The sequence below is a fragment of the Hyperoodon ampullatus genome, assembly GCF_949752795.1.
Source record: "Hyperoodon ampullatus genome assembly, chromosome: 5".
NCBI classification, from domain to species: domain Eukaryota; kingdom Metazoa; phylum Chordata; class Mammalia; order Artiodactyla; family Ziphiidae; genus Hyperoodon; species Hyperoodon ampullatus.
Genome location: NC_136918.1, coordinates 146333072 through 146353321, shown reverse-complemented (window position 1 = coordinate 146353321; position 20250 = coordinate 146333072). Strand labels below are relative to the sequence as shown.

Here is a 20250-nt window from a genome sequence, read left to right as displayed (position 1 = left end):
CGTTCATCCCGACGCCAGCACAGAAGCTACTTAACAACCTGGAAAGAAGTTCACACTATGAAGATGACCTCCGGTGACGCAAACAAACTTATCGCTCGAGACTCTTACATCCATGAACTGGCGCTGGCGGCGCAGCTGCTGGTCCAGGGAGCCCATCTGCTGCCTCAGGGCGGAGAACTCCTCGGCCTGCCGGGCGCATGCCTGCTGCCGCGAGAGCTGCTCCTCCAGCTCGGCCTCCAGGAGCCTCATCTGGGAGAGCAGAGCTGAACGGTCCTTCTCCGACTGCTCCTTGGTCTCCGACTGCTCCTTGGTGAGCGACTCCACTGCCTTCTGAAGAGCTACAGGTGCCGAGGAAACAGCTGAGGAGCCCAGCTCAGGGAGCCATGTGCCGGCAGAAACATGGAAACGCGCGTTTCTCCAGCGACGGAGCGCGGGGGAGGGGGGCGGCGCAGCGTGTGTATCCCTCCACCCCCCACGGGCGTGACTCAGCCAAGGACACAGCCGCCTCGAGAGGACAGATGTGCACCCTCGACCTGTCAGATCCCGATAGTTGAAACTATCCTGAAACTGAAATGTTAAACCCATATGTTTGTATTTACATTTCACCAGATTTCCAAAGTTAATTATTTTGGTTTGTATAAATCTGTCTTTTATGACAAACTATCACCACCACTAATGTAACATTCTCAATAAACTTCCAGGCTAACAAGTCAGCAATGATGGCAAATTAGGCTTGAACATGCAGTTAGAACAATGTCCTTCACGGGCCTCAGAGACCCGAAACCAGGGCTCATGTGTCACTGCTGTGATGACCAGTGCTGCCTGGTCAGCCACCCAGGCAGGACCCGCTTCAGGGTCACACAGCCTTCATGCAGGCAGGACTGAGGGGAGGTGTCCATGCGGCCACTAAGGCCACACAAGGGCCAACTCCAGAATCAGGAGACCTCCTGGGGCCCCCAGTGCACGCCCCCAGCCCAAGGACGACTATGGCAAGACAGGCTTCCTGCGGCTCAGTAACTGCAGTTAAGCATCGTGAGAGAAATGCTTGCCCATTTTCATGTATGAATATTGAAGATCAAAGTTATCTTTCATGTAGTAGTTTGCCACAAAAGCTAAGTACTTGTCCTCTTTAGTAAAAAATTGGCAAAACCTGATGCAAACATATAGCATATCACACAGAAATCACTCATTTGCTTTTACAAACCTGAATCCTTGTGTGCTATAGAAACAGGAGTGCCTATAAATGAAAACACACAGCATTTTCAAAAATGAAAACAGAAAACTGGGTGACTTAGGATATGAAAGTTAGAAATAAGAGAAGGGAAAATGTCAGCAGCAGGACTCCAGGAAATGTTGTGGCCTTCATGCCAGGCCTTGGACAACCTCTGAAACGTGCCTTATTTCCGTGATGCCACTGCTTGGTCCGAATGTTGTGCCCCCAGAATTCATATGCTGGTGTTTGGAGGTGGAGCCTTCAGAGGTGATGAGGTTCTGAGGGTGGGGCCCACGAGGGGACGAGTGCTTCTCTTCTAAGAGAGGCCCCACGGAGCCCCTGCCCCCCTGCACGTGAGGGCCCAGTGAGAAGGCGCGTCCACGAGTGGGAGGCTGGCTTGCACCAGAAGGTGATGTGCCGGCACCTTCACCTCGGATACCCGCCTCCAGGACCATAAGGGTGAGTAACGGCTGCAGCGTAAGCCGCTGGGTCTCTGTTGAGACTAAGGCCACTGTTGGCCCTCGTGTCGCAGCAGGTCCCGGCTCCCAGGGGCTTTGCTGCTGACTTTTAAAGACAACAAGGAAAAACACAGGGGACAGATGGCACTGCCCACGAGACACGCGAGAACAGGTGAGGCTGAGCTGAATTCCCCCATGGGCACCAGGACCCCCCGCCCTTTGGAAGCTGGCCAGTGTTCACGAGGAGCCAAAGCAGGATCGGGACCAAGTGGCCCCAGGACGGCGCCTGGGAAGGGACGGGAAGGGGAGGGGAGGCCAGGTGCCAGGCTGTGGACTCCTGCAGGGCGGCAGCGCCCCGCAAGTCCCCAGATGGCCGGGCAGCTAGAGACAGGGACCAGACAACAGTGAGCAACTAAGGTGGGTTAACCATGTAAAGATGAAAGCAAACCGAGAGGACCCAAAGGAAACACGAGAATTTCCTGGGGATAAAACAAACGCGGGACGGAAGACTGGCCTGGGTCCGGGAAAAGGTTCCATGGATTTGCGCCCCCCCAGCCAGCCCCTACCACACAGGTGGGCCAGGCCTCTCTGCAGGGGTGAGGGGCAGTCACAGTGGACGCAGGGGAGGCACCAGGCCTAGGGCTACGTGGCCGCTCGCCTGACCCCACACCTCTGCATCTCCCACAGGGTCCCGACTCTGAAGCCCTAACGCCCCACGCAGGGAGAGCAGGCTGGAGGTATGAGAGCCCGTGACAACAAACACGGGTCTCAGACGGGGAGGGCCCAGCCACCACTCGGACCCACAGGCCAGGACGCCAATACCGGGAACAGGAGGGGGCCCCAGCCAGAACACTGCCCCACTGGGACGTGTGGCCCAGGGCGTCTGGGGACAGCAAAGTGTGCGCACGGAAGAGACATCGCCAAGAAGTAACGACGACAAAGCCCCAGATGTAACAAACGCCCAGCCGCAGGCAGAGCAGGGCAGGCATGGGAAACCACTCCAGATACGGTTCCGGGACGTGTGAACATCCGAGCAAAGAGAAACTTCTAAAAACACCCCCAAAGAAACACGACCAGATGTGCCAGCAGGTGTCCGGATGCAAGAAAACAATGGTTTTTAGTCTCACAGTATTCAAGTAAAAGAAACCTAATCTAGAATTGTGTCTTTCCAGCTACCACTTCATTTAAGGATGAGGTTGAAATAAGGTAACTTTCAGGCACTCGAGGTCTTGGAAAGTTTCCCTCACAGTCCTTCTCTGAAAGCGTCCAGTCTGCGGGGAGCCGAGGAGAAAACAACCCACATCTTACTGCCATTTAGGGAGCACCGTGCACACGGCACGGACAGACAGAGCACACGCGCTCATGTGCTCATACACGCCTCTGTCCCTGGGGGCCGAGCAGAGGGGGGAAAGCGGGACAAGCTTCTGTGCTGGGGACCAAGGACACGACCTGAACGAGGAAGAAGCAAGCACACAAGCAAAGTGGACAGCAGCACAGTCAGCAGGGGACAGCCCTGCCCCAGCTCGAGGTGGTGGGGAGAGCAAGTCCTAGGAAGCTCCGAGCAGATGCGGGAACAGACTCACCGCAGACACAGAACTGAGAAGATGCCACGGGTCCGCTCTCAATTAGCACAACATCCATTAGACACAGTTCAAGTATAAAGAAAGACAAAGCAAAAGAGGAAAAAAAGAAACGTTAATTTTTTACCATCAGAAGTTCACATCAAAAAATGGAAAAGAGACAAAAGAATGTTATATATATTAAAGCTAAACAAGAAGATGAAGTCTGGAGTGACTATAAATAGTTTTAGTAACCCACGCGGATGGAAACCAAGACGATGGCACAAATCACTCTTTGCTTCAAGAAGAGCCTGCAAGCCCGTCGGACCCGCACATCCACTCGAGAGCCGTGGGAGCGTGAACATGCGTCTCGCCCAGAAGAGGCACCGAAGACGAGGGCAGAAACCAATTAAACAGACAACTGTTTGTTTATTAATCGGAAAATTAAAAAGAAGAATTGGAGGAAGAGAAATGAGTTTTCCGAGTTGCTTGGGGTGGTGGCTCAGCAGGAGCCCCTGAAAGTCAGAAGGTCGCTGACGCCTTTGCTGTGTGGTGGGGGCAGCAGAGAGGTGGGCCTGGCCGGACTCGCGCCCGGGGTTGGGGGGCCGGGCCATGGGGGCCACAGGGAGAGGAAGGCGGGCCCTCAGCGGGCGGAGCGCAGGCGCCGCCCCAGACATGCCCCCACCACCGCCACTGCCCACAAGCTCCACATTTTAAGCTTTTTATGTTTTAACGTTAAATATTTTAAGATCTAAAATTTCTAAGAATCTGAAACTATAATGACCTGCTTTGGTTAAAACTGTATGTCAGTAAAGCAATTATACTCCAATAAAGATGTTTAAAAAAAAACAAAAACAAAAACCGTATGTCTTCCTAGCTAAGGTTAACAGACACTTTTCTGGTAATTTTAAAGAAAATTTTTAAGTAGCCCTCATTTTTTTCACATTCTTGGTTATTTATCTTGTGAAATGTGAAACAAAGCAGAGTCAGCATGTCCAGGGGCTTTAACATAGAGCCTGGGGGTCATTAAGGAGTGGAACTCAAGCCGGGCCCCAGCGAGGGGAGCCGTGAACTTGGGACCCCGGCCGAAGCTCAGAGATTCCAGGGGCGCAGCAAGAACCGCACCTGCTCCCGTCCCCGTAACGGGCCTTCTCCTCCCTCGTGACGGCCTCGGCCCTCAGGCATGTTCAGCCCAGACTGGCTTCTGCCTCTGACTCCAATTAAATCCTCTGTAGGCAAACCCCCCCGGCCTCACCCTCAAAAGCCCCGAATGTTTCTATTGCCCAGCGGGACCCGAACCTGCACGCTCCAAACTGCATTTCTTTGATCCCAAACAGACACTCCCTGCTGGACCACTGCCTCGAGGACGCCGAGGCTGACAACCGCACACAGGTGGGCGACCCCCTGGCCAGGCGACGCGGCCTCAGAGTCGGCAGCCTTTCCTACAGCACAGTCAGCCACCGCAGCCGCCCTCAAGCCACACGCAGCCCCGCGAGCCAGCAACGTCGTCCTCTCTGACCTCGAAGCCTCGCGTCCGAGCCAGCCCGGCTCTGCCCGCGCCCCCGGCTGCAGCTCAGCATCCTTACCGGTCTCCCTCTCTCCGGCTTCCACAGCCAAGGCTTCCTTCTGGCTCCACAGCACGGAGTTCTCCTCCTGCAGCTCCGCCTGCCGCCGGGCCGCGCACTGCAGCTGCTGCCTCAGGCCCTCCAGCTCGGCCACCAGGCCCTGCTCACTCGCCTCCTTCTGGCCCAGCGCCTCCTGCAGGCCAGCCCTCTCCTCTGTGAAGCCCTCGACGATGCCTGCAGTCCACGCGGGAAGCCGCTGTAAGGCCCCGGGGGCGGGGCGTTCTGTTCCCCCAGGGACGGCACCGGGACACCCTCCCTGCGAGGCACAGGAGCGGCAGGCAAGACGAGGGCCCAGCACACGCGGCCACCGCGAGCGAGCGCCAGGTACGAGCGCCAGGCACCAGGCGCGGGGGGTCGGGGCGGCAGCGCGCCCCCGGGAAGGTGGCTGACGCCTTTGCTGTTGAGACCCCAGCACGACGCGCGCCCCCGGCAGGCAGGCCCCGCTCACCCTCCGCCGTGTGCAGCGCCAGCGCCAGCCGGGCCTTGGCCGCGCTCTCCGCATCCAGGTGCTCCAGCAGCTCCCGGTGCTTCCGCAATACGTGCGCCGTCTCCTCGCTCTTGCAGCTGAACTCCTTCTCAAGACGAGAATGAATCTGACGTGCTTCCTCCAGCTGTGAAACACGTTTGAAAATGGCATTTTGGACCAAAAGTAATCAAAGCTTATACTGACACCAACAGAGTTCTATTTGCGTCGAATTATGGGGAAACCATGAATATCCTATAAGAAACAGCAATTTCCATGTTCAATGTTATGTCAGTTACTAAGTAAGCAACAAATTTTCAAAAAAGGAAAGTTCTGCACACGGAGACACAGGCAACGCTGCACGGACACACCGTTTGTGACCGTCGACCCCACGTGTGTCTGCGTGGAACACGGCGGGGGGGTGGTCATTTCAGAGGACACACGGACAGGTGCCTGGCAACCGGGCAGGGACAGGCCCCCTGGTGACTGCAGGTGGAGGATGGGGAAAGGCTCCTGGGCCATCACCACACCGGGCGGGGGACCTGACGCGACCCTCCCTCCCCAGGTCGGACACCATGGGACGCCGCCCTTCCCAGGCACAGCCCGGGGCCCCAACCTCACCTTCCTCCCGAGCTCCCCTGGTGGGCATGTCCGGGCTGAAGCCCCCAGGCCACCCACAGGCTGGAGGGCCCAGATTAATCTCTGAATTCAAAACGCCTACACCCAGCTGTCCTGACCGACAACCCAGCACCTGGCCCGGGCCCCCTCAGCCTCCCCCTGCGTGTAACCGACTCTGACCCTTCTGGGCCCATCAGCCTCTAAGGAAACTTGCTGGTTTCACCTTGAAAACCACCCTGGCGCCGCCGCTCCTCACGCCCCGCCATGGGCCGCCCGTCCGGGTTCTGGGCTGCCGCTGCCCCCTCCCAGCAGCCAGTGGTCCTCGGGCAGCCCCACCACTGACCCCGACCTGCACAGGGGCTCCTCGCTCCCCTCTGGCCGCTGCCCTGTGTCAATTCCCACCTCCCTCCCCTGCTTCCCCGCTTACACACCCAGGTGCCCCTGCAGAGCACACAGTGGGGGCAGTGGGGACGCAGGGCCGCGGGCCAGGTCAGACTGCAGACCGGACGGCGTCTGTTCCTTAACTGCGCTTGGGGACAATCAGAAGCACCTGATTATTTATCATCAGATGCTCCCCAACTCTGTCCGGTTTCTGAGAGAAGATGGGACGAAACCAGAGGAGAAACTTCAGAGCTCGACACTGTGGCTCTACCTGCATTCGCGTCTCAATATTTCTGAGACGTGAACAGCGATGCTTCATGTGAAAATGCTTACTTTTTAACTGGGCAACTTTGGGAAAAGGCTCTCTATTGCTTTCCAAGTTTTCCTACTTAATGTCTGTGCTAATTGTCTGAAACATTCTAAAAGGTTAACAAATTGCCGTCTTCGGTAATAATCTCTAAACATAAGTGTATTCAACACGGAATTAGAATGGTGTACAAGGTGCAGTAAAAGAGGCTGAACACACATGATCTAAATTAAGTGCACTGAGGTTTTACTTTTCATTCACAGCAAGCCTACTTCCCCAAGAATTTCGGCTCAGAAAAGACTCCTATTTGAGGAAAACATGTGGGTGAACCTCCCTGGGAGTAACAGGCTCAGGACGACACCCGGCAGAGGAGAGAAAGAAACCAGACCCGCCTGGAGAGCGAAAACCTCCTGCCTCGCCCGCAGGGTCTGGTGGAGGATCAGAAACCCTGACTGCCCAGCGCCCGGCAGGCACCTGGGGCTGCGCTGTCACCGCCAGGCAGCCTCTGTCACCCACCGACCCCCCGCCCACTCCTTCAGCCTGTCACCCTCCTCTGCACAGGGGGCCGCGCGGCCGTGCCTCACCTGCCTGGTGGAGTCCAGGACCATCTCCAGGAGGCCATCCACCGCCAGGCCCAGGCTCTGGTAGATCCTCCTGACGGGCCGCTCACACTCCAGCGTGCTTTCTGGGCTCATGAAGAAGCTCTCACAGACATGACTGCTAATCTCAGCCACTGACGACGTCTCGGCACACTCGGGCGATGCGCTGTCCAGCTCCGGCAGGGCCGCGTCGAGCCCGGGCCACACCTCGTCCAGTGCCGGGGCTACAAGCGAGCAGACACAGAAGCCGCACTGCCAGGAGGACCCCCGGCGCCCGGCCTGAGGGCTGCGGGCACAGGGCTGTCGGTGCTCACCTGCAGGCGGGCTCTCGTCCTCCAGGCAGAGCCCCACGCGCTCGCCGATGCGGCTCTTCAGGGCAACGGCGGCCCTGAGCGTCTCCCCAAACAGGCCCAGCAGCCTCCTCAGGGCGTCCCGGAGAGCTCTCCTGAGAGGGGCACACGCGGGCAGCGTCAGCCAAGACCCCGCCCGGCTGACCGCACGCGAGCAGCACTGTGGGCGACCTAAGCGTCCCTCTCCTGGAGGCCTGCGGCCAGCCCAGCACCGGGGCTTCATCCAGGACCCCCCCCCGCCAGCTGCTCTGCCCGCAGCGGCGCCACCACGAGCTGCACAGACCCAGCCTGCCCCCCGGCACAGCCTCTCCGGCACTCAGGAGCAGAGCTGGGCGCCGACGTGGCCCGAGGCCCCCTCCTCTCAGGAGACACCGGCTCAAACGCCCAGGTCACCCCTTGCCCACAGCTCACCAGCACGGGAAGGCGCCGTGTCTCCCCGTGTCTCTCTCTAGGGCCACACAAACACGGAGTTTGGGGTGTTTGGTTCCCCTAGGACAGGAGTCCTGTCTCTGAGCCGCATACTCCCAGACCAGCCCTTCCAGCTGGGGGGCATCGTCTGGGGCACGGTGACCCCGCCCAGGACATGGCTCCGGTGCCCACGAGACGTCAGGGTTTGGCCGCCACCATCCGCCCGTGGCTCACACCCCTCCCTCGGGCCCAGCACAGGGAAACGTCACTCAAGACACGGGAAGAGCCGCCCCTCGGGAAGCTGACACCCCAGGTCAGGGCCAGAGACGGTGAGAAAGGGACGCGGGGATGTGAGGGGCGGGGGCAGGTGGGGGCAGACTGCAAACGGCGGGCCCGACACCCCTGCTGCTGCCCAGGCCCCTCGGAGGGAGCGTGCCGGGAGGGCGTAAGGGCCACCCCCAGACGGGCTCGGGCAGGCGGTGTCTGCTTTGCTCTGAGAGAAAACGCCAGAAGGTCCCAGCCCCCCCCCACCTTGGGCCCCGTCCAGGCCGTGCCGACCCCTGGTCCCTGAGGAGCCTCATGAATGCCAAACACTCGTGGGTGTCGGGGCATCTCACCTGCCGGGCACGCCCCCCGAACGCCTCGGGGCCTTTGCTCTCTGCCAGCCCCCCGAGGGCAGGGCCAGACCTGACACGTCCTGCCCTGCACTCCCCTCATCGAGCCGCAAGGCAGCTGGGCACAGCACGCAAGGTCCTCACAGAGATAATGAAGCCATGAAAGAATGAACGGAGAGACCGAGCCCACGTGAGCGGCACCTGCCCTCCGCACAGCAGCCCTCCCCCGTCTCCTCTGACCCTCAGCGCTGCATACACGGTAGCGCCGCGGTGCTGAGGACAAGGGTCCAGGGGCAGCGGGGACCCCAGACCAGCAGGACCACGAGATACCGGCAGGGACAGGCCAAGGGATGCACAAAGGGGCCCAGAGAGGCTGGCCAGTGAGCTGCACCTTCCCGGGCAATGCTGAGCCAATGGCCCCGACAGGCAAAGACGAGAGCGTCTCCTGACATCAGGCAAACACAAGTGAACGGCTCACTCCAGAACCACACGAGAAGCAGAGCTAAAACCTGCCTAGTGCCAGGTGGGAAACCATTTCCTAAATGAGGCTCCCAAACAAACAAGAAAAGGGACGGGTCAGTAACTGCCTTCATAGCAGCATCAAATCCTGTAACCTGGCAAAATGGGAAGGTTTGGCAAAGCGAGGTGGTGGGTATGTGGGTGCCACGACTCAGCGCTCATCTTGAAGTTTAAGACCCTCCTGGACGAGAGGACCACGCAGCACAGGGTCCCATCTGCCAGGTGCCAACATGCACTCAAGCTCAAGAAGCAGAGGCGGCCACTGACCTCTCGCCGTGGGACAGGTCGATGTCGGACTTGAGCATTGAGATGAGAGTTGTGCCCTCCTGGTTCTCCCTTTCCCGCCTTTGCTGAAGCCTCTCCAGTTCGGAATGGCGCTCTTCTATTTCGCGACTTAAGGATAAAATCTGGTCTTTTAGCTGTTGAAGAAAAATTGTTAAAGCTTTAGTTAAGACAGTTTAGTTAAAAGTAAGTTTCTGTAAGGAACTTTCTTTATCCAAGAGCAGGTCTGTGGTTTGTGGGATGGAGAAAACGGATGATGAGACACCAGCGTGGGGCCCATAAAGCACGCAAAACACAGGCCAGAGGAAAAAGAAGGGTGTAATTTTGAAACCAATTTACTGAAGAGAACAAAAGGAACAGAAAACAGTTTCAATGCTGTGCATGGAGGGAACTTGGGAAAAAACTGTGGCTCCTATAAACCACTGGGCCATATAGGTCGCTGGTAAAATGAAAGAAAATGGAATAAGTAAACAGAGAATGGCAAGTTTCAAGATGGCAAACAATGACCAAAAAATGAACAAAAGAGACATAGAAGATGAACTGCATGCCCGGACGGCTCAAGGCTGGGGCGGCCCCAGATGCCAGGGTGGGGCTGGTGGACGGCAGACCCTTCCCTCTGCTGGTCCTGCTCCCTCATCTGCATTCCTATCAAATCTTCCTCCACTTACAGTGGGGTTACCTCCCAATACACCCATCCTAAACTGCAAATACCATACATCGAAAATGCATTTAAGACCTCCCTGGTGGCACAGTGGTTAAGAATCCGCCTGACAATGCAGGGGACATGGGTTCGAGCCCTGGTCCGGGAAGATCCCACATGCCACGGAGCAACTAAGCCCGTGAGCCACAACTACTGAGCCTGCGCTCTAGAGCCCGTGAGCCACAATTACTGAGCCCGCAAGCCACAACTACTGAAGCCTATGTGCCTAGAGCCCGCACTCCACAACAAAAGAAGCCGCTGCAATGAGAAGCCCATGCACTGCAACGAAAGTGTAGCCCCCGCTCACTGCAACTAGAGAAAGCCCACGCACAGCAATGAAGACCCAACGCAGCCAAAAATAAATAATTAATTTTTTAAAAAAAGAAATGCATTTAATACACCTGTGATTGAAAAGGGTCACCTGCCATATCAGTAAACAAAGGATGTTGCAGCCATCAGGCCACCACAGCCGCCCGGACAGTGAGCCCTGAGCGGGCTCAGCATGGGAAAGCACAGGATACTGGACCCAGGTAGAGGAGATGCAGATCAAAAAATGATTTCAGGGCTTCCCTGGTGGCGCAGTGGTTGAGAGTCCGCCTGCCGATGCAGGGGACACGGGTTCGTGCCCCGGTCCGGGAGGATCCCGCGTGCCGCGGAGCGGCTGGGCCCGTGAGCCGTGGCCGCTGGGCCTGTGCTCCGGAGCCTGTGCTCCGCAGGGGGAGAGGCCACAGCAGTGAGAGGCCCGCCTACCGCAAAAAAAAAAAAAAAAAAAAAATGATTTCAGTGAGCCCAGACTTGGCTTCTTCCCATATATAGAAAAGCGCTAAATTCATTAACTTGAGATGCCTGGTTTCTTTAATTAATAGTAATCTGAAAAGGAATAGCAGAGCGGCCGGCTGTCTTGGTCCAGAATGGCTGTCAGCACATCAGTCATTCACCTTTCTGGTCGTGTGGCTGACGGGGAGCTGTGGCTGCCCTGCCCAGCGTCACAGGAGAGAACTGGACCACATATCACTGGCCCAGGAAAAGATAAAAATCCAAAATTCAACATTCAAAGTACTGTTTCTATTGAATGTACACTGCTTTCACACCATCGTAAGTCAAAAAATCCTTCCTAAGTCAAACGACTGTAAGTCAGGGACTGTCTGTACTCAATAAGGTAATAGAGTTAATTCATCAATGAAGAACATTTGTTCATCAAAAGATGACAAAAGGGAAAAAAAAAACCACAAATTAGAAGAAATCCAGAAATACAAAAAAAACCTTCCCTAAATCAGTAAGAAAAAGACAAACAACTCTTTTAAATAGAAAAATGGCCAAAGATACAAAAAGGCGTTCCACAGAAAGGGAAACACAAATGGATTACAAACATAGTTACAGATGCGCATCTTATCAGCAAATTAAGACCACCAAGAGACACCATTCCGTTGCCACAAAATTGGCAAAAATTAAAAAGCAAGAACATTCCAGGAGAGGATGTGGAGTAACAGGAGCTCAAGTGCACGACTGCTGGAACCGCCCAGAAACAGCCTTGGGCTTACCCAGCGGAGGTAGAACCCCACAACCTGGACACGCACTTCTAGGTTTAAGAAGCTCCTGCACATCTGGAGTAAGAGGTGTGTGTAGGAAACTCAGGGCAGCTTTATTCATAATGGCAGAAAGACAGAAACAAGCCCAAGTCCACCGATGAGCACACACGCAACGGCTGCCACTCGGCGGCTTGGACAGCGGGTACGGCCCCACCAGCGCCGTCTGTGAACCTCCAGTCAACACGGAACCCTTGTGAAGGCCGGAAAGGGCTGAGGCTCAACAGCAGAGTGTCCAGGAATAAACACATCAGTGAGCAAGAAACCTGTAACAATCAGAAGGGTGGCTGCCTCGGCGGGGGGCAGGGGGCGGGGGGGTCTCCTGAGGTGCTTCACGTGGGTGGTGGGACACCATCCTTACTCCACAGTATTACTTTAACCGAACATGTACATGTTAAGGACACCTGTAAGATAATTTCACAGTGGAAACAGCTTCCCGCAGAGTCTGGTTTCCTGAAGGGTCGTGCGCCCTGCTCCGACCGGGGAGCCTCCGGGCAGCGGACGCACAGCGCGGCCCACTGGCCCAGCGGAGCCTCCTGCTGTCCACCTCCACGCGCCCGCACGGGGGCCTCCCCCACTCCTGGCGCCTCCCCCACTCCTGGCGCCTCTCAGTCCTTCCCCCCCACCTTCTCGCACACTCCTGCCATCAAGCAACCATCCCCCCTTTTAAAAGTAAATAGCTATGTATGTTACAATTTCTCTCTTAATTCAGAATTTAACATTTCTTTTTAGCTATACTAATAATTTTATTAGGACTGTTATTGTTTCTGGTCCTTGAGGTATAAAATCGCAGAGGCTTTGAATGGTGTATCTCTAACCCTATTTTGCCCACAAACCAGGTTAATTTTAGTATTTTGTATAGAATAAGTTTTTTTAAGAATGCATATCATGTATCAGCAGAAATGCCTGGTATACTGAAGAACAAGCTTAAGAAATACTTCGAAAGGCTCGTTCTTCCTCATGGAACCCCCTCCTGCCTAAGCCCTGGTGCTGTCCTTGCTCCCCTGCACGTGCCCCCCACCCTCCTGCCTTCTCGTGGCTGGGCTCCCAGCACAGGAGGGGCCTCTGCAGCCAGGAACATGCCCCTTGACGGGCAGCTAATGACGGACCTCCACAGATACATGCTGCCCTGAATCTGGCTGGGAGTGACTTTGACATCTTTGGTACCAAATTAAGTCAGACACACCCATGTGCAGTGTTTACAGTCAGAAGGCCTGGCCCCACCACTTGGCGGCCATGGACTTTGAGCAAATTAACAGAACCTCTCCTGGGCCTCAGTGTCCTGAGAGGGAGAGAGCTGCACAGAAATGAGAAAATTCTACACCTAATGTGCTTAGCGCGGTGCCTGCACATATTCATAAGAAAACTGTGCCTCCAGTGTGTGAATAAGTTCAAATCCAGTGACCCTGTATGATGATAACGTCAAAGAAAGCAGCAGTGCTCTTACGACTCTGAAAGGTCACACAGCGGGACTATCTCTAAAAATAGTATAAATACACATCTGTATTTTCAATAATAATAATAATGAAAAGAGCCCAATTCAAAAACTGTCAAGGACCTCAGCCATAAAAAAGAATGAAATAATGCCATTTGCAGCAACAGGGATGGACCTACAGAGTATTATGCTTAGTGAAATAAGTCGGACAGAGAAAGAAAAATACCGTATGATATCACTTATATGTGGAATCTAAGAAAATGATACAAATGAACTTATTTACAAAACAGAAATAGACTCTCAGACATGGAGATATATTAGGAGTTAGGGATTAATATGTACACACTACAGTATATAAGATAGATAACCAAAAAGGACCTACTGTATAGCACAGAAAACTACATTCAATATCTTGTAATTACCTATAAGGGAAAAGAATCTGAAAAAGTATATATATACACTTTATATATATATACACACACACATATGCGTATATATATATATATATAACTGAGTTACTTTGCTATACAGTTGAAACTAACACAACATTGTAAATTAACTGTACTTCAACAGAAAAAAATTGTCAAGGACCTGAACAGACAAAAATGGCCAACAAACCCATGAAAAGATGTCCAACATCACCAGTCATTAGGGAAATGCAAAAAAAACCAAGATATCACCTCACATGCATTATGGTGGCTATTATTTTAAAAAATGAAAAACAACAAGTATTGATAAGAATGTGGAAAAATTGGAGCACTTGTGCGCTATTGGTGGAAATGCACAATGCCACAGCTGCTGTGGAAAACAGTTTAGCAGTTCCTCAAAAAGTTAAACACAGAATTATCATATGACCCATCAACTCTGTTGTTAGATATATACCCCAAAAAGCAAAAGCAGGGACTGAAGTAAATACTTGCACCCCAATGTTCACAGCAGCGTTATGCACAACAGCCAAAAGGAAGAGACGACCATGAACAGATGTCCATCAACAGATGAACAGATAAACAAAATATGGTGTCTATATACAATGGAATAATATTTGTCAGCCATAAAAAGCCATGAATGTTGATACACGCACAACATAGATGGACCTTGAGGACATTATACTAAGTGAAATAAGTCAAACACAAAAGAACATATATTGTATGATTCCTCTGAAATGAGATCCCTCGAGGAGTCAAATTCACAAAGGCAGAAAGTACAGTGGTGGGTACCAGGGCAGGGTGGAGGGGGATGGGAGTTGTATTTTTTTTTTTTTTGCGGTATGTGGGCCTCTCACTGTTGTGGCCTCTCCCATTGCGGAGCACAGGCTCCGGACACGCAGGCTCAAGGGCCATGGCTCACGGGCCCAGCCGCTCCAAGGCATGTGGGATCCTCCCGGACCAGGGCACGAACCCATGTCCCCCGCGTCGGCAGGCGGACTCTCAACCACTGCGCCACCAGAGAAGCCCTTTTTTTTTAAATTAATTTATTTTTGGCTGCATTACGGTCTTTGTTGCTGCATGCGGGCTTTCTCTAGTTGTGGCGAGTTGTGGTGCACGGGCTTCTCATTGAGGTGGCTTCTCTTGTTGCGCAGCACAAGCTCTAGGCGTGTGGGCTTCAGTAGTTGTGGCAAACGGGCTCAGCAGTTGTGGCTCGCAGGCTCTAGAGTGTAGGCTCAGTAGTTACAGCACACGGGCATAGTTGCTCCACGGCATGTGGGATCTTCCCAGACCAGGGATCGAACTCGTGTCCCTTGCACTGGCAGGCGGATTCTTAACCAATACGCCACCAGGGAAGCCCAGGAATTTTTAATGAGGGCAGAGCTTCTGTTTGGGATGATGAACAAGTTTGGGAAATGGACAGTGGCGATACTTGCACAATACTGTGAATGTGGTTAATGCCACTATAACTGTACACTTAAAGTGGTAAATATTATGTTATGCACATTTTACCATACACAAAAGAAGAATTAACAAAGAAAAGATGCATCCCACATACCTGCAGAATTTGGTTATTCTTCTCCTGAAGCTGCAGAGACAAAGACTCTTTCTCTTTTTGGTGAAGAGACTGTGCCTGCTCACGCTCAAGTTTATGTATCGCCTCTTTTTCATGCAAAGCAGCTTTCTTTTCACTTTCAAATTCACCCTGTACAAAAGTACATTATTAACAACAACGAAAAATGCCATTAAGTTATAAAATTATCCTTGCTCCATTTCGCTGCTGTTCACTAGAATTTAGTTCATTCAACAAATATTCATTGATTCCGTATTCTGTGCCAAGAACAATGATCAAAAAGGCCAAGGCCACTATCCCCAGTGAACATGCGTTCAAATGTGCTTATCATATAGAATACAAAAGAAACAGCCTGCTACCTTTCCCAATGGCCACGTTAAGAAATTCTCCATCATCAGGGTATCATGACCCTCAAAATCCAAGATATTTAGAAACCTAACTTCCTCTGGTTTTAAAAAATAAACCTTGTTTCCTCTTAAATAATAAAAAATATTTTTTAATAATGTTCACCTAATGAATTAAAATACATTAATGAAATAAGCTTTTTTAAAAAAATACAGAGATAGCATTTCCAGAATGGCAGAATAAGGACCTCCAAAAATCCACTCCTCTACAAGAGCACCGAGAACACTGGCAAAAACTGTCAAAATCAACTTTTTCATAGCTCTGGAAATTAAAGTGTTTATTAAAAACAAAGGCTGAGTCGCCATCAGAACAGGAAGCTTTGGATGTTTGAACCTGCCCTAATCCCATCACTCCAGTCTCTGGGATAGCCTTGAAAATGCAGCCCAGGGAATTCCCTGGTGGTCCAGTGGTTAAGACCATTTCAAGCTTTCACTGCTGTGGGCCCCAGGGTTCAACCAGGGTTCAATCTCTGATCCGGGAGCCCGCCAAAAAAAAAAAAGAAAGAAAATGCAGCCCAGCAACCATGGGGGGAGGAGGAGAAGAATGGGTTGCACCAAAGCACCACCACCAACTGTCACTAACTGACCTGTCTGGCAGCTCACTGAAGAGCTCCATTCTCAAAGCTGGTTTTTTATCGGATCTGATTCAGAGCTCACCTCAACAATCCTGTGCCCAAGCCATTTGGCAAAAACAATTAGCAGCAACTGTTTAACATCTCAGTGGCCTGAGGCAGTGATAACAATTGGAGCTAATAAGAGGCTGATCAAAAAACTTAAAAGGAAGTGAAAGCTAAGGCAGAGATGTATACTGCCTGCCACAGCATTGAAGGCATGCCCCAACCAGTGCCCCACAATAAAGAGATAAAATTATAAAATGAAACCAAATAGATATTCTGAAGCTGAAAAGCACAATTACTGAAATAAAAGTTTCACTAGAGGGACTCAACAGCAGATTCAAGTGGGTAGAAGAATCAGTAAACACGAAGATAGGTCAAATGAGATTATTCATTATGGGGAACAAAAAAAAAAAAAAAAGAAATAAGAAATAAAGTAAGTAGGCTCACAGGCCTCCAGGACATCCTCAAAGACCAACATACACATCATGCGAGTCCCAGAGGAAAGGACAAAGGGAACAGGGCAAAAGAATACTTGAAGATAACATGCCTAAAAACTTTGCAAATTTGATGAAAAATATTAATCTATATATAGAAGAAGCTCAACAAACTCCAAGTAGGATAAACTCAGAGATCCACACCTGGACACATCATAATCAAACTGCTGAGAGACAAAGAAAATCTAGAAAGCGGCAAGAAGCAAGTAATTTATTTTGTCTTTTATATTTATGTGTATAGCTTGTAATTCTTTTTTTCTATGTGATTTAGAAGACAAATGCATAAAGAACGAGCATAAATTGTATACAGATGTTCTTTGTATGACAATATTAGCACAAAGGAGGGAGGAAGGAAGGAAGGAAGGAAGGAAGGAAGGAAGCTATATCGAAGAATAATTTTGTGAACTATTAAAATTAAGTTGGTATTAATCTGAACCATATTGTTATAAAATGTTCAATGTAATGCCCAGGGCAGGCACTAAAAAAATTAAAAGCAAACAAAAAAACAAAAAACAAAACAAAAACAAAAATCAAAAAAATATAGAAAAATAAACATCAAGGAAATCAAAGCAAAAGAAGTCAGTAATGGAGATTTAGAGGAACAAAACAGTAGATATATAGAAAGCAAACAGCAAGTACTGACACACCCTACAACATATATGAACCTAGAAAACATTATTCTAAGTGAAAGAAGCCATGCACAAAAGGCCACATTTTGTATGATTCGATTTCTATAAAATGTTCAGAAAAGGCAACTCTACAGAAGCGGAGAGTAGATCAGTGGTTGCCAGGGGCTGGGGGAGGGAAGAGACTGCTAACGGGTGGGGGTTTCTTTTGTGGTGATGTAAATGTTCTGGAATTAGACAGCAATAAGAGTTGTACAACTTTGTGAATACACTGCAGACCACCAAACTGTATATTTCAAAAAGAGTGATTTTTATATGTGCATTATATCTCGATAAAGTTGTAATTAAAAACAAAACCAAACCACAGTAAAAATCATTGTGAGAAGTAGTGCTGAATGCTCACTCATCCTGCACAGACACCCTTCCGTGGCAACAGGCCCCTTGAAGCAAGAAAAGGCTTGACGTGGCCGCTGCTGAGTCACCAATGCAAGGCCATGAGCAGGGCTCAGATTTTCCCAGGCTTAAATACAGCCGGTTCTTTACCACGGGGTTGGACAGTGTGGGTCCACTTACCCTTGGATTGTTTGTTTTGGGCCGTGCTGAGCAGCATGGGGGATCTTACCTCCCTGACCAGGGATCGAACCCGGGCCCCCTGCACTGGGAGCGTGGAGTCTTAGCCACTGGACCGCAGGGAAGCCCCATGGATTTTGTTTCAATGGTAAACACTACAGCACCACATGATCCGTGGCTGGGTGAACGTGCAGATGCACAGTAATGGCGGATACGGAGGAGCCACGTGTACCGAGGGCCAGTTGTCAATCACACGCAGGTTCTCAACCGTGCAGAGGGCCGGCACACTTAATTCCGTGTTGGTTAAGGGTCAACTATTTGATGACAAGTTCTTAAAAGAAAAGGAATGCTAACTAGTCAACTTAATATAAAAATGAAAGAAAAACAGTTGCCTTGAAAAATCTCAGTTTCTAAGACAATGAATATGTGTTTTAATTTTGCATATCAAAATTAATTTAGAATAAATTTTTTTTATTTACTTTGCAGGTGAGAAAGGATAGCAATGAAATAGATCACTCTTAACCCCAGTACCTTTAACTGTGTGATCTGCTGCTCCAGCAACGCCTCTGACTGACACGTCAGCAGTTCAATCTCCTCTTGACAGCAGACCCGCTGCTTCTCCTTCTCCTCTTCCAGCTCCGCAGGAACCGAAGTGCCCTGCTTGAGTGGGGAGGAAGGTCAACACTGGGCCTTGACCGTGTACGTGGATCTGTGGTGAGGCTGGAGCTCAGCTTATTCCACATATTTTCACTGTGACGACATGCAGCAGTCAGGTTATAGCTCATAGAAAACTTCAAGTCATTCTTTGTGGGCTCTGGATTCTCACCTCAGTCACAAGCATCAGAAAATGGGGTTTGCAGAGCACAACACTGAAACTATACTTTGAAGTTCTAGAGACCATTTCTCAATCAACACAGAACATTTTTATAAACTTCCTCTCCTGGAACAGGTTTAATTCAATCCTTTAAAACGAAGAATCAAGTGCAATTTCAAGTTAGGACATGTGGCAGCTTCCAAAGCCCTTTAACTGTCTCACCTGCACCACACAACCACTTCATGGGAAGGACGGGGTTCACCCAGATGGTTCACAGCCAGGAAGAAAGCTGCAGCCCTGACAGTAACCGGATTTGACCACGGATGCTGGCTCTGTGTGTGCCAACCACAAAATGCTAGTGAACAAGAACAAAACCCCGAATGCCAACGGGCACCACAGACCGGCACGGCAAGGCCAAGGGAGAGGAGGACAAGCCACACTCTCTTTGCCCAAAAACAGACTTTAGGACACTGAAGGACGCTGGGAAAAATAAGAAAACATCAACACCCAAGAAGAGGCAAATCCCGCAAGGCACGTGATAAACAGGAACCCCAGTGCATGGACCGCTTCGGGCGCCGTGCCCGGCGCAGGCATCTGCGCTCCTCCCTCTCAGCACCTTCGGCAAACAGGTCCTGAGGGCAGACCCCGCACACTCGCTGGCCTGTTAAATAAATGCTTTGGTTGACAGGTCGAATCGTAAGCACCTGCTTCTTGAAAAACTTGACTGAGCCACAGACCACATGCTTCAGGCAAAAATCTTTCACAGAAGCCAAATGTACACAAACAGATAAAAGTGAACGTGTGTTTGGGGTCAGGGTCAGAGTCCAAGAGCGCCCCACACCCCGGCGTGCCTCGAGTCCCGGGGCCTGCAGGCTACACTGCACACGTGAGAGTCTGGGCCCGGGGGCTCAGGCTGCTCTTTCTGGCCACGGGGTCCTTCCAGGCCTTGGGGTCACTGCCCACCAACAGAGAGGGCGGAGGGTGGGTGCCATACAGAGCTGTGGCTGGGAAGGAAGAACCAGCCCACCGATGCCGAGCGCCTGGGTCGTCTGCCCAACTGAGGCCCCACGGGCCCCAGCACAGAGCGGACCTTGCTGCAGGAGCGGGGCCAAGCACAGGACTCATTTCTCAGCCTCCACGGCCTCAGGGAGGGTTTCTAGGCAGCTGGCAGAGACACGCCAGGTCCAGCAAGACGTCCCAAACGCAGTCAGGAGCAGCGGACACACAGCGCCCCTCCCAGGCGCCCTGTGGGGGGGATCCCCCTAACCTGACACCTGCGAGGGGCAGTGGGGACACCGCGATCTGCTCTGCCCAGTGCGCCCCCAGGTCTGGAGCAGGACTTCGCAGAATGCACCAGGCTGAGGCCAGTGCAGCGGAGCAGGACAGTCAGGGGAGGCCACAGACGGCATCACGCATTCAGCCCAGCGACCTGGACACCTCAGCACCCCTGGGCTGGCTGCGCGACCTCGGCCCCCGTGACTTGACCAGACAGGCTCAGAGGGGGTTTTACTTGTGCCACTCCCTGCATCCCCTCAAGATCTCCTTACACACAATCGTTCTATTTCCAGCCTGACTAAACTCTCTCTAATCTGTTCTAAATGGTAAAGTCA

At 51.9% G+C, this 20250-nt stretch overlaps 1 protein-coding gene across 1 annotated transcript in view; it reads right to left on the bottom strand.

Moving 5' to 3' along the window:
* The window catches only part of PCNT (pericentrin), a gene marked incomplete at its 5' end in the record, with an annotated part of 84346 nt that overhangs the window by 55182 nt on the left and 8914 nt on the right, over window positions 1–20250 (bottom strand). Inside the window, 8 exon segments of the mRNA XM_079705313.1 lie at window positions 109–338; window positions 1205–1237; window positions 4817–5029; window positions 5304–5466; window positions 7209–7668; window positions 9382–9533; window positions 15101–15247; window positions 18358–18483. Coding sequence (XP_079561439.1) covers window positions 109–338; window positions 1205–1237; window positions 4817–5029; window positions 5304–5466; window positions 7209–7668; window positions 9382–9533; window positions 15101–15247; window positions 18358–18483 — 1524 coding nt within the window.